Raw genomic sequence first — 22,350 nt, forward strand, 5'->3', positions numbered from 1 at the left:
AAAAGCTGGATCAAAACTTTTGTAATAGTCTCCACTGTAGATAAAGTAATGATGGAAATTTAGCTGTATTTGGGTAGCAGGCGATGCCTAGAAAGCTGCTTTTGGAACTTGTAAGCATGGCTTTCAGAATTCCCTGGTAATCCAGGGTAGAAAAAAAAGTATCACCCAGATGGCATTTGCAGGAGATTACTGACCCATAATCCTTCCTTGTCCTAGAACTTTAGGCCCGCCCCCGTATAGTTGTGGTCAGCTGACTGGTTTTTAAAAGAATAAATTGTAGCTTCTTGTCACTCTGCCAGTGCCTGGGGTTGGCTTGAACTGTTTGTGCATGTGAGCGATATGGCAGAGCCTGGCCGTCCTTTGTGTGCTGAGGAAAGCTCCCCTCCCCTGTCCAGGCTGCTCTTTGTTGACCGAAGTTAACAGGTGGTGAACAGAGCCCTTGCCGAGGCTGCTGGGGGAGAAGTCCTTTATTAAATAGATCTGTTTGCCAGGAGGGCGGGGAAGGGCCTCCAGGAGAAACCACACCTGGGTCCGGAAGCCTTGCAGGGCTTCTAAGCCAGGGATGACTTCCGCCCTAAGGTTGCCTGGCAGAGAAGAGGGAAGTCGGCCAGAGGGGCACGAGACTGAAGAGTAACTTCAGGCGGCGATAAAGCCATGCGTTCTGCCTTTGCCTGGAATGGATGGTAAAGACATGGACTTATATGAGGACTACCAGTCCCCGTTTGATTTTGATACAGGAGTGAACAAAAACTACCTCTACCTGTCTCCAAGTGGGAATTCATCTCCACCTGGATCACCTACTCAGAAATTTGGTAACTATTAATTTTGTCCAGTTAGGTTTGCTGTGATAAGACCTAGACATAACTTGGGATTTACCCAGCTTTGAAACTTTTAGAATAATGATGTAGCAGGCTGCTGGGTTGTGATTAGCTAGCAAAACTGTTCTCGATTCTGAGCAGGAAGATCAGTGGCCTGTTACATGTTTAGAATGCATGTACATTGGGAAGTGAGGTTTTAAAGTTTGTGCTATTTTCCATGATCATCAGAGGTCTTCTGATCACTGTGAGTCCATTAATACGATAAATAACAGAAAAGGAGGAATCCGAAGGCTTATAGTTTTTGAAGACTGCCCACATATTTGTTTTTCAGTTAAATAAGGCTTGAGTGCTTGGAACCCTGACCAGATTCAAATCACTGTCTTGGATTTTGTTCTAGAAGATTGAGAGCAGTGTACAGAAATACCTGGACAAGAGTTTGTTTCTTTTTTTTTTTTAATAAACTAAAAATTGCTGTACCTTTGGGAGCAGTTGTTCCCGCCTTCGTGCAAGTATGATATTTTCCTGAAGGCCAGCGCACTGGGCAGGGAGGGTTGTAGTTTATTAGCACAGGGTGCAGGAAGCTGGAGGCATCCTGAGCCATTGCTGCCGCCTGGGCCAGAAGCCTGGTTTCTCAGCGTGCGGATGGCTGAATGACCTCCTCTGTAACCTGCCACGGAAGCAACCAGACTTTCCCAGAAGAAGTTAATTATTTCCTTATTAGTGAAGAAGAGGCCATATTTTGTTCTTTTAAGGCAAGAAGCGTAGGGGAGCTAAAAAAAAAAAAAGGTAAGGATATAGCAAGGAACCTGGTCAAGTATTTAGGGTTTGTGTACTTACTGTGCATGCTAAAGCAGCGCTTGATGTCCAGAAAGGAAAGACTGTTGCAAACAACAGAGGGCTAGAGCTGTTTCCTAGAAGCTGGGGCTGATGGCCCCTGGGGGAGTCTGAAATACCGGGAAGTGCTCTTGTTTGCTGTGTGGCCCATCTCAAACCTCTGTCAGAAAGGGGTCTGGCCTTCCTCTTTGTCCAGCCCCTAAAGGGTCGAACCATTCTAACTTCTAAATTTTACACACCAGAGCAGCACGCGGGTGGGGAAGTTAGACCTCCATGCTGCAGCCTCAGGGTCAAGGGGCCGTAAACCCAGGGAGGAGCCAGAGCTGCAGTTGTCCAGCCGCAGGAGTTCAGGTTCCCAGGAAGACTTACACTGCCTGTTCCTTTTGGTTCTCTACTCTTTGTCTTCCTGCTTCACCTCGATTCATTTTCCCAGTTATGATTGTGGCGGCCTTTGGATATTTTCTGTCAAAATGAAGGCTGCTATTGGGCTAATGCCTCCAGGCAAATTTTGAAAAAAAATTCTCATAATTCTTAGTGACAGTCTCTAAGAGTCCTGGGGTCAGGAGATTTATCTGTCTGTCTCTCTGTCTGTCTATCTATCTTTCTGTGTGGGATGATTTGTCTTGGGCCTGCCAGGAACAAGCAGGCCCCTGACTTCTTCAAGTCCATATTTCTTTGCTTCCAATTCTTCCGTATCCAAAGACAGGGAACCAGAGACGCGCCTTTGTAGGAGGAGGGGTCAAAGGATTTTAAAAGTTCATGAAAGCTAGGTGTGGTGGCATATGCCTGTAATCTCAGTATTTAGAAGACTGAGACAGGAGGATGGCAGGCTTAGAAGCCAGCCTCAGCAACTTAGTAAGATTGTGCTTAAAAAATAGAATAGGGCTGGAGGTGTAGCTCAGAGGAAGAACATCTGAGTCTAATCTCCAGTAAATCCTCACCCAGAAAAAAGAGCTCACTAAAAAGCAAATGATCAATAATTAAAATCTAACTCAAGTACCCGTGAGTGCTCTTAGTTTGCATTAATTATTAGAAGGGAGAGTGAGCAATAAAATAAGCAGAAGCCACCACAATAAGCAGTCGTCTGGCAAGAGCACGGTGATGTGGTATTTAGAACGGTGGCGGCCAGTCTCTACCTGGGACCATCTGGGCACAGGAGGCCTACAGATCTGTTCGGACCTCAAGCATGGTGTGTACATGGATCGAGAGACACGTTTTCTGTGCCTTTGTACTCTTTATATTTCTGCGTGGAAGCTCTTAAGATTAACATTTCAAAGTTCATGTGTTTTTCAGCTACTGTATTTTCTTAACCAGCAGACAGGCAACATAAAGATGACCGATGTAAAAAGGTATCCTCGGAAAGGTTGGGAACATCTATCTAGAAGAATGTATTCTTTCATACTTATTTATAAATGCCATCATGGGGCAAATGATAGGATAAGGAGATTGGTTCTATGGGCAGAATGTTCCTAAGAAGCAGAGAGAAGAGTAGGAGAGCCAGTGGCTGGAAGGAAAAGAAAAAGGTCTCTTATCAGGGATTTCTGAACTCTCTTGGCACCACCAGCCCACATTCGGAAATGCCTTATCCTTCTGGGCTCGCGGTCCTCATAAATATAAACACTGATAACTGAAGCATATTTAATGAAACAACTTGCTCTTATGGTATGTGGTATACTCTAATACTTTATCCTATTCTACTCCATTTCTTCTTCTTCTTCTTCTTCTTCTTCTTCTTCTTCTTCTTCTTCTTTTCTTTTCTTTTCTTTTTTTTTTTTGTGGTACTGGGGGTGGAACCCAGAGGCTTTCTACCTCCGGGCTGTACTCCCAGACCTTTTTTATATTTTGTTTGGAAACAGGGTCTCACTAAGTTGCTGAGAGCCTCACTAAGTAGCAGAGGCTGGCTTCGAACCTGTGGGATCCTCCTGTCTCAGCCTCCCAAGAGCGGGGATTACAAGCATGCGCCACTAAGCCCGGCTTCCATTACTTCTTTTTAAAATGCTAATGTGAGCTGGGCATGGTGATGCGTGCTTATAATCCCAGCACTGCATGGGAGGCTGAGACAGGAGGATCACAGGTTCAAGGGCTGAGTGCCGGAGCCAGCCAGCAAAAGTACGGGTTCCGAAGAGAGGCGTGAGGATGAAGAATTCAACTCTTAAGAATTTGATTCTGAAAATTTTTAATTCTAATGTTTGGGGTGGGGGCGGCTAGTCTACTATCTCTCCTGGCCAACCCCTGCTCCTGGGTCAATATCTCTACTGGTCAATGACTACTCCTGGGTCAATATTCTCTATGAGGCCGACTATGGGTTTGTTTCACTAGAGGTATTTTACAGTTACAGGTCAATCAATATCCTCGTGCTATCGCCACCAGAATACAATAAAGACCAATCCCAAGCACATACATTATAGTCAGGTTAATCAGTACCCTCGTGCCATCACCACCTGATCTTCTCCCAGACCTTTTACTTTGAACTTTCCATGAGCCCAAACCTTGTTGATTCTGGGCGAAGGACAGTCAGCTGAGTGAGAAATATTCTTTTAGGGGAAAACCTTAATGGCTTCCCACAGCTGAGACTGTCACCAACCTAATGAAATTCTGTTTCAAAATAAAAATAAAATAGGGCTGGGGGGGTATAGCTCTGAGGTAGAATGCCCCTGGGTTCCATCCCTAGTACTACACATACCAAAAAAAAAAAAAAAAAAAGCTCATCTGAGGCTACTGTTAAATGAATTTCAGAGTCCATAGTTTGAAAGCACTGATTTATAGTAAGTTTCAGAATCTGGAGTACAAGCTCCATGAAGGGATTTTGTTTGTCTCTTTTGTTCACTGCTGTTTCCCCAAGCACCTGGAGCAAGTGCTTGACTTTTGTGGCCTAATAGTATTTGTGGAATGAATGAAACTCGTAGGGACTAGTAAACAGGCTGGTTGATTTTACAGATGGGAGCACTGATCTGGGAGACCGCGAGGTGTCCTCCCGTCACAGTCTGGTAGCCTAGCTGAGTCTAGCACAACTTTCAGGGCTCAAGCCAGTCGTTGTGTTTTTCTTATTTTAACTACAACTTCTCGGCTTCTCTAGTGCCCGGTATAACAGGTTAATCATTCAAGACATAACTTCTCTGGTGGCCAAGGGTCTTACTGTAGGTTACTGTGTTGGTTTTTCTGTGCCACTGGACCTGAACATGTCATTCCACCTTTGCCAGTATACCAGGAGTCTCACAGCTGCTATCCTGCCTTGCATTTCTTTCTTCATTCTGGAACATTAGCAAGGATAATTTCCCAGATTTACTTAGGTAGACTCTCTCTTTAACATTTTTTTAATTGCCGGGTATGGTGGCGCACACTTGTAATCCTAGCATTTGGGAGGCTGAGACAGGGGGATCGCGGTTTGAGGATAGCCTCAGCTACTTAGTGAGACCCTTTGCAACTCAGTGAGACCCTGTTTCAAAATAAAAAAAAAAAATAAAAAATAGGTCTGGGGGTGTAGCTTGAAGGTAGAATGCCCCTGGGTTCCATCCCAGTACTATAAGAAAAAAAAATATTGGTCCATTGTCATCATGCATCATAATGAAGTTCAGAGCGAAAGGGACAAACATGCTCATAGCACTCGGTGAGCTTTCCTCTGGCTCACTTCCTGCTTATTCCCATTCTCTACATGACGTTGAAATTGGCATTGATAACTTCACTTAATCAAGTCTCTCTCTCTCTCTCCCTCCACCCCTCTCTTTTTTTATTTGCTGGTACTGGGGATCGAACCTAGGGTCATTCTACCTCTGAGCTACACCCCCAAGCCCTGTTTTGTTCTATAGTATGAAATAGGGTCTCACCAAGTTGCAGAGGACCTCGCTAAGTTGCTGAGGCTGGACACGAACCTATGGTCCTCCTGTCTTGAACTCCCAGGTACTGGGATTGCAGGTGTGCGGCACCATACCTGCTCAGTGTCCCTTCATTTTAACAATTTTGTAGGAAGTGTCAGGACCTGACTGTGAGCACCTCTAGTTTTTGTTAGGAACCTGGGAAATTATGAGCAATTCAAAGAAATCTGGCAGCTTAATACTGTCGTGTTTGAAACTGTGAAAGGAATACAAGGCAAACGGAAACGCCTTCGCTCACACTGCTTTTTATCTGCTTTACCTTCCAGATTTCTGTGCCATTCCTGCTTCTCTTTAGCGAAGTGGTCATTGCTTCTACATGTTTTTTCATGGCTTCATATATAGACCGCCAACATATCTAGGGTTTACAAAATAAAAACCAGAGTAAAATTGAATGAGACAGAGAAGTCCGTATCTCTAGTGAGAAATTCAGGGATGAAAGAGGCTTCTTATTCACTGGGGCTCCCCAGATTTTTCCATGGCTGACTCTGTCTCTTTTGTGGAGTGTTGTAGTTAATTAGTTTTACACTTGATTTAGGGGAGGGGGAGTGGTGAGGATAGGAGATGGTTCTCAAGAAATTGAGAAATTTCTCCCTCGTTTTGTTCTGTTTTTAAGATGAAAGAGATTTAGGGGTCAGGTTTGAAATATCTAGAAGGAGCAAGGAAATCATTTGAAGATATGACTGTGTCCTGCATTGCAATTTGCCTTCCTCCTTTGCTCGGGCTGTGAAGGTTTGGAAGGTGACTTTTTTCTTTGGGTAGGAAGGGACCACTGTCTAGGCTCTGCCTTCCTGTCTGCATCTCAGGAGCCTGGCCGCTGCCTGCCCACCAAGCTCTTTCCCCTTCTGCCTTCTTGCCCCACTCTCCTGCCTCCTCTGGGTACTCTTTAATAACCCTGACATTGCACAGTTGAGCTTCTGGAGTTCCCAGCTCTCCCCTGAAATGGAGTGGATCAAGTTTGCTCAGTTATTTTGGTCCCCACTGCCTCCACTACAGGTACTCATTTCCTTGCAAAGGCTTTACTCTTCTCACCATGGGCAGGGATGGGGAAATTAGAGTCTAATGTTTCCAGGTTCCTCTGCACCGCCATCTTCTCCTGGCCATGGGCATCAGAGAGTAAGTGTGGCCTCTTCGTGTCTTCAGATGCTTTCTCATTTTTAGTCAGAGGTCCTCCACCTGGAGTGGTTTTGCTGCTCCAGGCACATGGTGGTCACACCTGGTGTGGGTGTGGAGCCGATGCTGCTGGGTGACGTGCAGGGGTCTGGATGCCGCCCTGATGGAGCCGCGCGCAGAGAGTGATCTGGCTCCGAATGCCTGTCACGCTGCCGTGAGAAGCCCATCCTCCCTGGAGAGAAGTGGCCTGTGTGGGGACCCCAGACACCCCTCAACACTTCTCCTGGCGCTTGTTAGCTCCAGAAACAAAGAAAAAGGCCCAGAGAGCAGGAGCCCAGGCCCAGGCTAATAAGGGGGAAAATAGCTTTATCTTGTGATACTTTGAACTACATACGTTCTGCCTCTTTTTATGTCTCTGGGTCTTAAAGGGGAGATGCACATTTCTTGTTTGTGCCTAGATAAAACAATCCTACAAACTGATGCTTCTTACTCCTACTCTGGTCTCAAGGCCAGGGTTTTATTTCCAAGAAGTTTTGAATACTTGATTATACATCATCAAATTCTTTCCTGGGTAGAACTAAATTATCTTAGTCTTCCAAGGTGTCTTAGGCTTCCTTTCTCTGGCATTCTCTTTCCTCTCATGTGAATGCCTGGGAGCGGAGGCCTCTTCTCCCCGCTGTCACCAGGCCCCGCCTGTGCACACACAGTGCAGGTGTGTTCAGCTGTGTTCACACTCTCCCTCACATGAAGGTGGGTGACTTGCTCCAAACAGTAACACTCTCCCGAGAGATGAGATAGGAGCTAGAAGTTGTGTTGCTTTGCAAAAGTGACATTTTTATGTCTCCTTTAAATAGAAATACCTTTGTTGATAAAAGCAGCGAAGAGGGGATACAGCGCATAAAATAAAAGGCTCAAAGTATCAGGCGAACAGTGAACCAGCTGGGCTTTTATCTTTCCGTCTGACTCAGCTGTGTGCCTTCCTGTAATTCATTTATTCAGAGATAGTTCCTGAACAGCTACCAGAGTACAGGAGACATTACTAGAGGTTGTTCTACCCAAAGCCTGGATTGCAAGGGTCAGGGAAAGTCCTCCAGGGGCGGGAACACTGAAAACTGACTTCTGGAAATGAAGGAGAGTTGGAAACAGGGAAGAGAAGTAACGTGTGCAAGGATAAAACAGAACACCGTGAGAGAGAAGGAGGGAGATGGCTGCACAGCAGCGGGACTCTAACTTAGGCCACTGAACTGGACACTTCAAAGGGTCAACATGGCACATTTTATGTTTTATATTTTACCATAATAAAAAAGGACTCCAAACAGTATGAGAGGGACTTAACATACTCCTTAAAAGAATCTGAAGTCACACCTCCCCGGGTAAACTGTAGATTGGAAGATGTGGACACAGTAGGCGTGTTACAAGAGCAAAGAGCTAAGTTTCCTAGGAGGTGGGAAAGGCCATGGAAATATTGGAATCAGGGAGTGCCATGGCCAGATACTTGCTTTGTTTTATTTTATTTTATTTATTTTTGGTACTAGGAATTGAATTTAGGGGCATTCGAGCTCAGAGCTACACACCCAGCCCTATTTTATATTTGTATTTTGAAATGGAGTCTTGCTTTGTTTTGGTGGTACTGGGGTTTCTGGAAACCCTTCTATCTCTGGGCTACATGCCCAGACACCTATTTTTTATATTTTTATTTGGAAACAGGGTCTCTTAAGCCAGTGAGGCTGGCTTCGAACCTGTGCAATTCTCCTGTCTCTGCCTCCCAAGTGCAGGGATTACAAGCGTGTGCCACCATGTCTGGCATAAAATGGGGTCTTGCTAAGTTGCTGAGGCTGGCTTTGAACTTGTGATCCTCTTGCCACCTTCTTTAGAGTTGAGCTCACTCTGGAGCCGGATGGCAAATGGATAGGAAAGGAAGGAGACCTGCAAGGTGCTTAGGGGCAGTAATCTAAGCCAGAAATAGAGTGGGGTTGGAGGGCAGAGTGAAGTCAGTGCCTGCCTGCCCAGGAGAGTGACATGATGTGACATCTCGGGTGGGGAGGGAGAGCCCAATCTTCCAGGGAGGGCGGCCGGCGGGGGTGGGGTGGGTGAACAGCAGAGACTAGGCTATAGGTCAATGTCGGCTTTGGAGATGTCAGATGGGAAAACGAGCAGGACTGTCCTCAGAAGAGTTGGTGGGGTGAGCGCTGGGAGAACAGGAGGCCTTGAGCCCAGCCCCAGGGAGGAGCAGAGAGCAGGGAAAGACAAGTGGCCAGCCGAATGTGGGAACGGGGAGCCCAGTCCTCTGTGCCCACTTTTTTTGGGTAAGAAATGTGAGGCATTGAGTGAAAATATTTGGTTAGAGGCCACTCAGCCACTAACTGGCGAATCAGTTTTTTATTCCCTTCCACCTGTGTTTCCTAGGCTGCCATAACAAAGTGCCACAAACCAGGAGGTTGAATACAACCACAGTCTGTTGTCACAGGGTTCTGGAGGGTAGAATTCCAAAACCAGGTGTGTGCAGGGCCACGCTCCCGCGAAGGAGACCCTTCCTGCCTCTTCCTGGCGTCTGGTGGCTGCTCTGGTGCCTGGCATCCACAGCCCTGAGCTCCAGTCTGCCTCCAACGCCATGGGCACTCTGTCTTCCCACCATATTTCTGGGTCTCTGGGTTCAAAGTTCCATCTGAGCCAGGCATGGTGGCACACGCTTGTAATCCCTGCGCTTAGGAGGCGGAGACAGGAGGATCGCGCTGGTTTGAAGCCAGCCTCGCTGGCTTAAGAGACCCTGTTTCCAAATAAAAATGTAAAAAGGTCTGGGAGTGTAGCCCGGAGGTAGAAGGGTTTCACCATCCCCAGTACCACCAAAAAAAGAAAAAGAAAAAAAAGTTCCATCTAATGAGGATGCCAGCTGTTGGATATTTGCCCACCAAATCCCAGATGAATGAACCCTAACCCGATGATGTTTGCACAGACCTGTTTCCAGACAGACACATTCATAGGTTCCAGGAGGTAGAAAGTCTTTGAAGGGAGCACAATTCAGTTCACACATCGTCTCATTTCAAAGCCCACTCTTGTCTTTTTCTACTCTTTAAAAAGTCTCTCTCAGCCAGGCGTGGTGGCACAGGCTTGTAATCCCCGCGCTTAGGAGGCGGAGACAGGAGGATTGCGCAGGTTCGAAGCCAGCCACTCTGGCTTAAGAGACCCTGTTTCCAAATAAAAAATAATATAAAAATAGGTCTGGGAGTGTAGCCCTAAGTTAGAAAGGCTTCCAGGAACCCCAGAACCACACACACAAAAAAAGTCTCTCTCACCAGGCGTGGTGATGCACACTTGTAATCCCAGCGCTTGGGAGGCTGAGACAGGAGGATTGCATAGGTTCGAAGCCAGCCTCACCTACTTAGTGAGGCTCTCAGCAACTTAGACCCTGTTTCCAAATAAAATATAAAATAAGTCTGGGAGTATATCCCAGAGGTAGAAAAAAAAGCTCCTGGGTTCCACCCCCCCAGTAACACACACACACACACACACACACACACACACACACAATCCACCCAATAAAAAATCTCTCTCCTGCCGGGTGTGGTGGCACAGGCTTGTAATCCCCATGTTTGGGAGGCTGAGACAGGAGGATCACGCAGGTTCGAAGCCAGCCTCCGCTGATTAAGAGACCCTGTTTCCAAATAAAAAATATAAAATAGGTCTGGGAGTGTAGCCCAGAGGTAGAACGCCCCTGGGTTCCATTCCCAGTACCACCCAAATAAGTAAATAAATAAATAAATAAAAAATCTCTCCAGTATCCTCATCTTTATACAATGAAGGGTTTGAGTTCAGTGATCCCAGCTTCCTTGTCTAATCTAAAATTGTGTGAGAATGCCCAAAAGTTGTAATCACCATAAAAATTTTAAAAGGAAGTGGTTGAAATAGAGGTGGATACAGGCAGGTGCAGGACTTGGCCAGGCTGCACCCGCAGTACTGAGTGGAGTAAGACTCTCACCAGACTCTTCTGACTTCAGACTGCTGCTTTCCTGGGTTGAAATGTGTAGAATTATGTGGTGATGGGTGGTTGTGTGTGGGAAAAGAAACAGCCTCGATTAGATCTCTAACCAATAAATCAGCTCAAATAAAATATTTATTAGTATTCGTTCTGTTCTGGGCACTGTAAGTTCTAAGATGAAAAGATACGGAAGTGACATCAGGACTTTGCGGTCTAGCACTAGAGGGCATTCAGTTCAGGGCAGAGCTCTTTCTGGGGCCTCCTCTCTTCCCCAGTGCACGCCCTCCCTCCCACACATTCCCACTGAGCTCAGGGTTTGGGAACTCCATCCTCTTGGATTTCTGGCAAGTCCTCCACAGTGTTGCATTTCATCTAACCTAATCTGTCTCTGATCATAAGATGTCCTCTTGTTTTGTGTTTTATTTTTATTTTTATTTTTGGTGGTACTGGGGTGTGCTTTCTACCTCCGGGCTCTACTCCCCGACCTATTTTATATTTTATTTGGAAACAGGGTCTCACGCCCAGCTGTTTTGTGTTTTATTAAGGGCAAAATGTGTTGCCAGTTGAACTGAAAATGTTTTTGTGTCGCTTTCAAAACTTTAAGCCAGACATGGGGGTGCATGTCTATAATCCTAGTACTTGGGAAGCTATGTCAGGAGGATTGCAGGTTCAAGACCAGCCCCAGCGACTTAGCAAGCCCCTCAGCAACTTAGTGAGACCGTATTTCAAAATACAAAAGAACTGAGGGTGTAGCTTGAAGGCAAAATGTCCTTGGTTCAGCCCCCAGTACCAAAAAAACCAAAAACGAAAAAACTTAATTATGTGCTTATTGAAAATCTATTCGATTTATTCAGACAAGTACACTAACCTGGGCGTATATATTTTTTTAAGTAAGAAAGTTAAGGGTTTCCCCAAATGCCTTCACATCCGGCGTCTCACGGCTGTCTCTCTTGCTGTTTATCCAGGAATACTCTGTACCGGGACTGTTTATTTTCCTCACACACCATGCCTACATCGTAGCAGTTCTTAAGCAAGAGGTCTATAAGTAGATCTGGGGCTTTCTAAGCCACTGACACTCACTTTGCAGATTTGGACACGTTTGTAGGCGATACCTGGCTCTCTCAGTGACAGCTTGGCCCAGCAGTTGTACAGTACACCTCAAGCTCAGAGATGTAGAATACAAAAACGTGTCTTGAGATTGGCGCCCTGGGGGTCGTGTCTGTCTTCTCCATCTTCCTGACAGTGGGGCTCTCACCCGCCACCCAGCTGCCTGCCTTCCTGTGAGCTCCAGGTGCTCCCCAATCCAGGCACCATCCACCCCAGTAGGACAAATGATCACCAACCTCAGTCACTTGGGTCCAATAAGGCTGTCTGTGACAATTGTTTCCCTGTTTCCTTGTCCTGCCTTGTTTATTGGTATTTCCCTAAGAAAAAGCGTTGTGAGTGAGCAAGGGTTTAGAGTCAGTTTTTCCCTGGCCTCTGCGAATTAGGTAAACCCAGAGGAGCTCAGTTTCCTGGTGGAAATACATGTTGTTCTCATCCGGTGGTGGTTGGTGGTAAGGTTTTCTGTTTTTGTGAGATAACATGTTAAAAAGTTGTTCATTGATATTTGTATCAAAGCACAGCATGGAAGACTATTCAGAATCATTGGAAATAGTCATGAGGGTCACCGTATGGGAATCTGGGAGTGGGGAGAGAGATTGGGCTCGGCTCTTAATACAGCATAGACAAATGGGAATTTGTAGCCAAGAAGCAGGACGGGGGTCCGTGGATGGAAAATTACTAAGGGGAAACGTCAGGGCTGAGGGAGATTCTGGCTAAGCCGACCCGACAGGATTCTTGCTGAAGGCAGGCCAAGGTGACCAGACATCACCTGAGGGAGGGGAGGGAGGCACCTGACCAGAAGTCCAGGGGGTCAGCTCTCAAGGGTGGGGGCTCTGGCTAATGTCTCTTAGCAGGGCTCTTGTGCTGAAGTTGGGTTTCACAAGGAAGTGCACAGAGGGGCCTAGGAGAAGGTGCAAAAAGCCTGACTGAAGTTTGGTCAAGCAGAGAAACTGTCCGTGTAAAACCTCCCTCATGGTGGTCTGCACATTCCATAATTATGTTATCCACCCCCCTTATTCATTGTTTAAAAACAGCTTTCCAGCAGATTCTGAGAAGGAACATTAAAATTAGTGCATTAGAAAGAGTTTTTGGGCTGGGCGTGGTGGCACATGCTTGTAATCCCCGCGCTTTGGGGGGCAGAGACAGGAGGATTGTGCAGGTTCAAAGCCAGCCGCGTGCGCTGGCTTAGGAGACCCTGTTTCCAAATAAAAATGTAAAAATAGGTCTGGGATTGTAGCCCAGAGGTAGAAGAACTTCCAGGAACTCCAGTACCACCACCACCAAAAAAAAAAAAAAAAAAAAAAAAAAAAAAAAATGTTTTTGGATTTTTTACCATTTTAAGTAATACTTAATTTTAAATTTTTTATTTATTTGCAGTACTGGAGATAGAACCCAGGGGCATTTACCTCTGAGTTATACCCCTAGCTCTATTTTTTATTCTTTATTTTGAAACAGGTCTCACTGAGTTGCAAAGGGCCTCACTAAGTAGCTGAAGATATCCTCAAACTATGATCTTCCTGTCTCAGCCTCCCAAATGCTGGGATTACAAGCATGTGCCACCTGGCTTTAAGTAATACTTTAAAATGTTCTTATTTCCCACCTGTTGAATGAGAAATTAATATATTAAAGCCAGACTCTTTTATTAAATATTAGAAACATTTACTAAATATTATAAGCATATTAGACTGGGCATGGTGACACACACCTATAATCTCAGTACTTGGGAGGGACAGGAGGATCATGGATGGGTTCAAGGCCAGCCCCAGCAATTTATAGAGTCCTTGTTTCAAAAAAAAAAAAAAAATCTGAGCTTGGTCATTACATGCTTGTAATTCCAGTACTTGGGAGGCTGAGACAGGAGGATCACAGGTTCAAATCCAGCCTCAGCAACATAGCAAGGCTCTCAGCAACCTAATGAAACCCTATTTCCTGATAAACAATAAGGATCGTGCTGAGGGTATATTTGGAGGTAGAATGTCTCAGGGTTCTATCCCTAGTACCAAAAAATAAAAGCTGGGGGTGAAGCTCAAAGATGGAATTCCCATTCCCCTAGGTTATATCCCCAGCACCAAAAAAAAAAAAAAAAAAAAAAAGGAAAAAAGGAAAATTGCATATTACTGAGCATATAGGAAATAAGATAATATCTAGTAAATTATATAAGGTAAAATTTGGATTACCAGGTTTGGGTCAGTGGAAGGGTTGGAAATGATGAAAATGGGATTGGATATGCCTTTTTGGTTTTGCTGTTACTGCTCCTAGATACCTCCCAAGTCTAGTCTCTAGTCTTCTTTTTCCTTACTTGTTTTCAGGTCAGTGCTTTGAAGCATCTGCTTTCAGATCCGACTGTCTGGGTTCAGAACCCTCACTTCACCAGCTGTCCAGGTGTGCAGCTTGGGGAGGTTGCACAGCCTCTGTCAGCATCGTTTCCTCACCCGTAAATGATGAGGGCGAGCTCCAGAAACATGGAATGGCAGGACTGAATATACCTGGACTGCTTACTCAGATGTGGATTAAATAGAATGCACTCGTGTTGGTGGGTGTGGCTAGTAGTTTTCCTAACGTATGACGGTCACATTTGCTGGTGGCATCTATCATGCAGTTCTTCCTTCCTGCCTTTTGTTTTAATTTTTACCCCCAGTGGATTTAACTGCTCCTTAAAAATTGTAATGCTGGTATTTACTGCCACCTACAGGCTAACATGGGAAAAGCAGAACATGCCACTTCCTTAAAGGCTCAATATGAAAGTTCTTAGGTGCTCAATATGAAATCTCCAGGTCATCTTGGTGGTCCTGAAGCCAACAAAGGCCAACCTCAGCTTTCCTGAGACACTTATTTCCCTTGGTGGCCTAGTGGAGTATTTAGATAATACCAGTTGAATATCCCTTATTTGAAATTCTTAGGACCAGAGTGAGATTTTTGTAAACTTTTTGAGTATCAGTTTTTATTTTTAGGATTAGGACTACTCTTCCTGTATAAAATTCCTTTATGTTGGTTTGAAAAACAATGTTCATTTAAAAGCATAGAGAAGTCTGCTATTTATGACATTGTTTAGCGCCTGAATTCTGCTCGGATTTTTTGGGTTTGGGGCTCTATTGTATTCCGAACTTGAGAGTTCTGAGCAAAACCTCAAGATAATGCTCAGAGGCAACTCCATAATTGCTCTTTCTTTTGTGCCTTTCCTGTTGTTATTTGTGCTCTTTTCTCCCATCCTCAGCCTCTTCCTCCCTTCGCCACACAATTTGGTATACAGGACAAATTCCCAAGCGCATGAATATCCTCAGAAATGGCTTCTGATGGGACATGGTCCAAGCCTTTTACAGTTTGATTTGGCTGGAGTTGGAGTAAGGGGAAGGCCCATGTGTTAAACTGGGGAGCTGAACTTGTTTTAAAAACAGTAAAGAACCACTGAAGGGTTATACATAAAGAGCCATGCTCAGATTTCAGTTATATGTAAAGCTTACGTGGGCAGTGCAGTCAGGATGTTTTAGAGGACAGAAGCAGTTGTTCATTGAGCCTTTTTACTTACTGATTGTACCCTTCAAGGATCGCTGAGACATTTGAGAACTTAGTCATGTTCTCTTGCCAGTTCAATTTGTAGGTTTCGAATAGTTTTATTTGTATTACTTTTAGGCTTTTAACAATTCTTCCAGGAAGGCACTGTTTTGGTACTGTCATGCTGGTGATTATTGTTATAATTATTAACCACCACTGTGGAGATTCTGTATGGTTTGCGAGAGATAGATCCACAGACACGCGAGATCGGCCATGCAGGCGGCATAAGTCTTTATTAGACCGGCCCATCAGTCCCAGGCAGCTCCCTCCCCCACCCCCGTGTCGCGGGTGCGGGTTGGGGGTGGGAGAGGGCGTGGAAGAGAGCCTTCCACGGATATAGAAAATCTCTCCGTCTCACAGGCTTCTTCTGTGTGTGGCTTCTCTGTGTGTCGAGATCGCCGCGTTCCCCTTTTTATCAAAGGGGAGTGGCTTTCCGTGGGAACTTGCAGGGTAAGGAGGCGGGTCAGCCCCGCCCCTGTCCCATATGGGGGTTGAGGACCTAACATCCCGGCCTTTTTGGTCATAAGGGCGACGACTCTATCGAACTACTTCCTGCTGACAGAGTGGGCGGAGTCAGGGGCCCCAGGCCGGGAGTCAGGGTCCAATCCCCTGGAAGGGCGGGGGCAGGCAGGCGTGGCCGCGGTGAGAGCTGGAGGTTACCCTGGTTAACAGGCAAGGTGCTATTAGAAAAAGAAAAAAATTGTGAGAGCAGATCCTAGGAGCCCTTTAAATATGAGGTAGATTGTCACTAGATCTATTATTTAAATAGCAGCATTTCCCTGAGGAGAACGTCTTTTGCCCCTTCAGCAGTTTTTATTCGACCAGAGTTATTAATAGCAGCAACTCCCTGAGTGGGTATAGGTCTGTCTGGTCAAACGAACATCTGCTACTGCGTCAGGAGCATCAGTACCCGACTTCCAAGGTTTAATACTTATGGCAGTTCAACATCCGAAGAGGGAGAGTACCATAACCTGTAAACAAGTGGACCTGCTAACATGTAAACATCAAAGAGAGTTATGTCGAGAAAAATGAAGCTTAGTAGGTCCTAATACTGTGCAAGAAAATTCGTCCCGGGACTGTTGCAGTGGGGCCCTTTTCAGCCGAGTAAGATGGTGCCAGTTGGGGTCCCCCAGCAGTTTGGCTGCGGTGGGTGTGGTGAGGATTACTGTGAAGGGCCCCGTCCACCGTGGTTGAAGTTGTTTTGGCTGGAGTGACTTGAGAAGGACCTGATCTCCCGGCTTGAGGGCCTTAGCTGTATGGTGTGGAGCTGTTTCGTCAGTCCCCGGTTGGGGAAGGTATCGGTCAGCATGTTCCCTAAGAAGGTGCCTGAGGAGAGACAAATAAGGGAGATAGGAAGACAAAGGAGGGGGGTCCGAAGGAAGAGTGTGATTAAGCAAGAAAGGGCGGCCGTATAGCAATTCAAATGGGCTCATAAAGGTGGGGCTTCGGGGGGTGGCCCTCACCCGGGCCAGAGCTAGTGGCAGGAGCTCCGGCCATGAAACCCGTAATTCCAGAGAGAGTTTCGTTAAGTGATTTTTGAGAATTCCATTCATCCTTTCTACCTTTCCTGAAGACTGTGGTCGGTATGGAACATGGAGATTCCACGCAATGCCCAGAGCTTGTGTCACCTGCTGAATGACTTTAGAAACAAAAGCTGGACCGTTATCAGATTGCAAGGAGTTAGGGAGGCCAAAACGAGGAATGATATCTGAGCAGAGAACATTGGCTACCGTGCTGGCTGTCTCATCCTTTGAAGGAAAAGCCTCCACCCAACCCGTTAGGGTGTCAACCATGGTAAGAAGATATTTAAGTTTTTTATGGGGAGGCATATGTGTGAAGTCAATCTGCCAGTCCTGTCCTGGCAGGTGTCCCCTCATTTGGTGGGTGGGGAAGGAGGGGCGAAGGCCTCCCTGAGTGGATACAGCAGCGCAAGTGGAGCAGGAGGCACTGACTTTACCAATTAGCTGTAGTAGGAGAGGAGAATAGAACAAGGGGCTCAGAAAATGCTTTAGTGCCATGGGTCCCACGTGAAGAGAGTTATGTATTAAGCTGATGATTTCTTCAGCCTGGGCCTTAGGCAGAGCAATTTTATCCTGTACCATGAGCCAGCCATCTTTCGCGCTGGACGCCCCAAGTTTTGTCAGGTGTTCTCGTTCAGCCGGGCTGTAATTAGGCACCATTGTAGGGAGTGTTAGAAACAGTATAGGTGCCGGCGGGCTTGGCTGAGCCTGCTGTGTCAGCTGTCGCGCTGTATAATCAGCTTTATTGTTTCCTTTTGCCACTAAGGAAGACTCCGTCCGATGGCCCCTACAGTGAATGATGGCCAGCTCGGATGGTAAGGAAAGGGAGTCTAGAAGCTTTTTAATTAGGGTAGCATTGATAATGGGTGATCCCTTGGTGGAGAGAAACCCTCTCTCTCTCCAGATTGAGGCATGACAATGTGCTATTAGAAAGGCATATTTAGAATCGGTGTAAATGTTTGCTCGCTTGTTTTTTGCCAGCTGTAAGGCTCGAGTTAGGGCGATCAGCTCAGCCTTTTGTGAGGTAGTACCGTCCGGTAATCTGGCAGCTTCAACTGTTTGGGTTAGAGTGACCACTGCATAGGCTGCTCTCCTCTTACCTCTGGCATCAGGAACAGAGCTGCCATCAACGAAATAAGTGACATCTGGATTAAGAAGGGGGGTGTCCTGGAGGTCCGCCCGAGGTTTGGCTAGAGCTTCAATTACATCAACACATGAGTGAACATCGCTAAATGAACCCGAATCAGGGCCCTGACCCTGGCTCACTGGTAACAGAGTGGCCGGGTTAAGGGCTGGGGAATGAGATAGTTTAACACTTGGGTTTTCCATAAACAGCAAATAAAGTTCCTGAATACGGGATGGTGACAAAAGAGGGAGTGCTCGTGGAGAGAGCAAATCCTGGAGCCTATGTGGGGAGAAGACCTGCAGGGGCATCTGAAGGCAGATTTTAAGAGCCTCTTTTGTGAGTGCGGCTGCTGCTGCCAGAGCCCTGAGGCAGGGTGGCCAGCCCCGGGTGGTGGGGTCCAGTTGCTTGGACAGATAGGCCACTGGCACCTGAGTTGGTCCCAGGGGTTGCGTGAGCACTCCTGTGGCTATTCCTTGCCTTTCGTCAGTAAATAACAAGAAGGTCTTAGTGGGGTTGGGGAGTGCCAGTGGAGGCGAATTAAGGAGAGCCTCTCGAAGAGCCTGGAAAGCTTGTCGAACGATCGCAGGCGAAGTGAGAGGGCCAGCCGGGGTTTCCTTAATTGCCTCATGTAGTGGCTTAGCTATGATGGCAAAGTTGGGGATCCAATGTCGGAAAAATCCCACAAAGCCCAAAAAGGATTGGATCTGACCAGCTGTGGTGGGCGGCTGTAAGTCTCGTAAGGCCTTGACCCTGTCCACCGTGAGTCCCCGAGTGTTGGGGGTGAGGTGGAGGCCTAGGTACTGCACTTCAGGCATTGATAATTGGGCCTTATGTGGGGCCACCCTATAGCCCTTGCTCCCAAGGAAATTAAGGAGGAGAGCAGTGTGACGCTTAGACATTTCTAAGGAGGGGCTACAAAGCAAAAGGTCATCTACATATTGTAGTAGAGAACTAGGCTCTAAGGGGCATTGAAGGAGATCCCGCGCTAGAGCCTGCCCAAAGAGATGTGGGCTGTCTCGAAAACCCTGGGGGAGGACCGTCCAGGTAAGTTGCTGGGCGACCTGGGTGTCGGGGTCCTCCCAAGTGAAGGCAAAAAGGGGATATGATTCCGGATGAAGGGAAATTGTATAAAATGCGTCCTTTAAATCAAGGACTGAGAAGTGGGTAGTATTGGGGGGAATCTGAGACAGGAGGGTATAGGGATTAGGGACCACCGGGTGGATTGGTATCACTGCCTCGTTAATCAAACGGAGGTCTTGGACTAGGCGGTATGTCCCGTTAGGCTTTTTAACTGGGAGGATGGGGGTATTATAAGGGGAGTTAATAGGGATGAGCAATCCCTGCGCCAGGAGACGAGAAATGATTGGCTTAAGCCCGCGCCGATGAAGGAGGGATATCGGAAACTGGGCGCGAGCAGGAAAAATATTGGGGTCACGTAGGGTAACCCGAACCGGGGTGTGGTGAGTTGCCACCACTGGGGTACTGGTGTCCCATACTATGGGGTCCACCACATCTGTCGGAAGGGGGGGTTTTTCCTTTTGGTCTTCTATTGTAGCTGTAGCTATTAAAAATATGTTAGAGGAAGCGGACACCAGGGGGAGATTAAATGAAAGTTCTGCCCCAAGTTTGGTTAAAAAATCTCTACCCAACAGAGGGGTAGAACATGATGGGATAATCAGGAATGGATGGTTGACCATAAAACTTTCCAGATGGCATAACAGAGGGCCTGTGATACGTGGGCAAGAGGGTAGGCCGTCAATCCCTTGGACCGAGATTTGGGAAGGGAAACTAGGTCCAGAGAAGGAAGGGAGGACAGAGTAGGTAGCTTCCGTATCAATCAGGAAAGAGATTGGTTTACCCGCTACCTGTAGCGTGACCCTGGGCTCAGCTTGAGTAATACGGGTGGCCGAGGCCGGGGAGTGTCAATCTTCAGCCAGACCCAGTAGGGCCATTGGCGGGGCCTGGTCTGGAGGGGTGGTTCCCCGGTGTTGAGGCACCTGAGACTCACCTCCTCTCCAGGGACATTCACTTCTCCAGTGTCCCTCTTGGCCACACGCCGGGCACGGTCTGGTTGGCGGACGTGGTTGGGGGCAACTGCGTGCCCAGTGACCAGCACCACCGCACTTGAAACAGGTTCCGGAGGGTGGCTGTCGTTGCTGGCGTCCTCCCCTAAGTGGCGCTCGCCGTCCCGAAGGCTGCTTATCCTCAGCTGGCCGCAGGGCCGCCGCCAGGGCTTGGGCCTGTATATTCGCCATCTGGCGAAGTTGGAGCGTACGTTCTACTTCTGCCTGTTCCTCTCTGGAATTAAAAACTTTAAATGCCATGTTCACCAAGTCTCGGATAGGAGTTTGAGGGCCATCCTCAGCCTTTCTTAGTTTTCTCCGAATGTCAGGAGCTGATTGCCCAATAAAATGAGTGGCTAATATGACTGAGCCTGCCTCCGTAGATGGGTCTAAACGGGTATAACGGGTAAAAGCCTCTCGTAATCGATTTAGAAAAACAGCTGGGTTTTCGTCTGGACCCTGGGTAATTTCCTTAAGCTTATCATAATTAACTGCCTTATGGGAGGCATCTCTCATACCATCAAGAAGACATTGTATCATATAATTTCTTATTTCTATTCCCTCCTTTATATTATAATCCCAATTAGGTTCCTCGGAGGGAACTGCAGCGTTACCGGTAGGAAGTAATGGGTTGGTTACGTGGGCCTGGTCGGCCCTCTCTCTGGCCGCTTTCAGGATACGGTCACGTTCATCTGGAGTTAAAGAAGAAGTTAGAATGACATGAAGATCCCGCCAAGTTAAATCGTATGCTTGTATAATATGTTGGAATTCCTTGATGAAACCACTGGGATTGGCTGAGAAAGAGCCCAGTTTTTTCTCAAGTTGTCCGAGGTCAGGAAGGGAAAAAGGAACATGTACACGGACCACTCCCTCTGCACCAGCCACCTCACGAAGCGGGGCCAGGAGAGAAGGAGGATTTCTGGAACGAGTCCGGTGACCTATGGGGGTAGGCGAGGGGGAGGTCAGGATCGGTCCCTTGAGGGAGGAAGGCGGGGGAGAAAGAAGTGGGTTAGAGCAAGAGGCCGCTCCGGAAGGAGCTGACGGTCGCAACGGTACGGAGAGATCTTGTGGGTCAGGCTCATCCGTAAATGAGGCCGGTGTCTCGGCCAGGTCAGGCTCCGGTATCCATGTTTCCTTGTACAATGGCGGCTGTGAGTCAGCTGGTTTACCAGCCTGTGTCCCAGAGGGGCCACCAGGTGGCGCTTGTGGGTTGCCAGGGGGTGTCCAAGATGGCGGCTGTGGCCCGCGGGACTCCCCAGCCAGCATGACTCGGGCAGCAGGGCTAGGTGGGGAGGCAAACAGAAAATGCAGGCGCCAGAACGGCTGTAAATACAACAGGTCAGGCCATTTCGCCGAACGTGTGCAATATTCACTGAGAGCCATTAACATTCTAGGATTTAATGTCCCCATTACCGGCCATCGAAGGTTATCAGTTAAATCATATGTCGGCCAAATCTTAGTGCAAAGAGAAATAAGTTTTTCTGGGGACAGTTCCCCTGAGAAGCCCAAAGCCTGGAGATTAGCCAGGACGCGGCCCAGGGCCGACTGGGAATCAATCTTAATCTTAGATTGCTGGTTTCCCCCCATCTCGGATAAGCGGCAGGAACAAAGTCAGAACTCCAGCGTCCTGGGGTCCAACCCTTTGTTCAAAAACAGATTGGCGTGTCAGAGAAAAGACGTCTCTAATTCCCGTACACACCCGCAGCGCGGCCTGGCCGGCTGGAGGGGACTCAGGGCCAAACGTTCGGATTTTTTTTAATCAGCCAGAAACCTGAGTCCGGAGGGGGCTAAAAGCCGGAACCCGCTTATCCAAATTAAAAGGGAAGCTTACCGCAGTGTGAGCGCAGAGGGGCTGCAGAGCCAGGCCCACGCTGTGGAGATGTGTGTGAAACAATGGCAGTTAATAGTATTTTAAGATGTCCGCCGACTTTTATGATTGGCCAGGAGAAAAATGGGAGGGTTTTAGAATTTTAATTAGCCCTAGGATTGGTTAAGAGTGAAAAATAGGGTGGAGTCTAAGATGGCCGACCTGCAGTTTGGGAAAAAAAAATGGCCGCCGTTACCCTCAGAGAAGAAAGGAGGCAAAATGGCTGCCGACCTGTGGGTTGGACAAAATGGTCACCCCAGCATAACCATGTGTTAAAGATGGCCGCTATCACTATAACCACGTGTTAAAGATGGCCGCTATCAGTATAACCACGTGTTAAAGATGGCCGCTATCACTATAACCACGTGTTAAAGATGGCCGCTATCAGCCTCAGAGGAGGAGGCAAAATGGCTGCTGCCGTCCCCCTTAAAGCCCAGAAGCGAGTATCAAAATGGCTGCTGCCGTCCCCCTAAAAGCCCAGAAGCCAGTACCAAAATGGCTGCTGCCG

The 22,350-nt window shown here is 47.3% G+C and overlaps 1 protein-coding gene across 4 annotated transcripts in view; it reads left to right on the forward strand.

Annotated features, from left to right (window-relative positions):
* Positions 1-676: 676 nt before the first annotated feature.
* The window catches only part of TPD52 (tumor protein D52), a gene marked incomplete at both ends in the record, with an annotated part of 52,031 nt that continues 30,357 nt past the window's right edge, over positions 677-22,350 (forward strand). For all 4 annotated transcript variants that reach the window (XM_080694246.1, XM_080694248.1, XM_080694247.1 and 1 more), the window contains one exon: positions 677-812. In XM_080694246.1, the coding sequence (XP_080550372.1) occupies positions 677-812 (136 nt within the window). The remainder of the gene's footprint in view (positions 813-22,350) is intronic.

Source organism: Muscardinus avellanarius (assembly GCF_963383645.1).
Source record: "Muscardinus avellanarius genome assembly, chromosome: 4".
In the NCBI taxonomy this organism is placed as follows: domain Eukaryota; kingdom Metazoa; phylum Chordata; class Mammalia; order Rodentia; family Gliridae; genus Muscardinus; species Muscardinus avellanarius.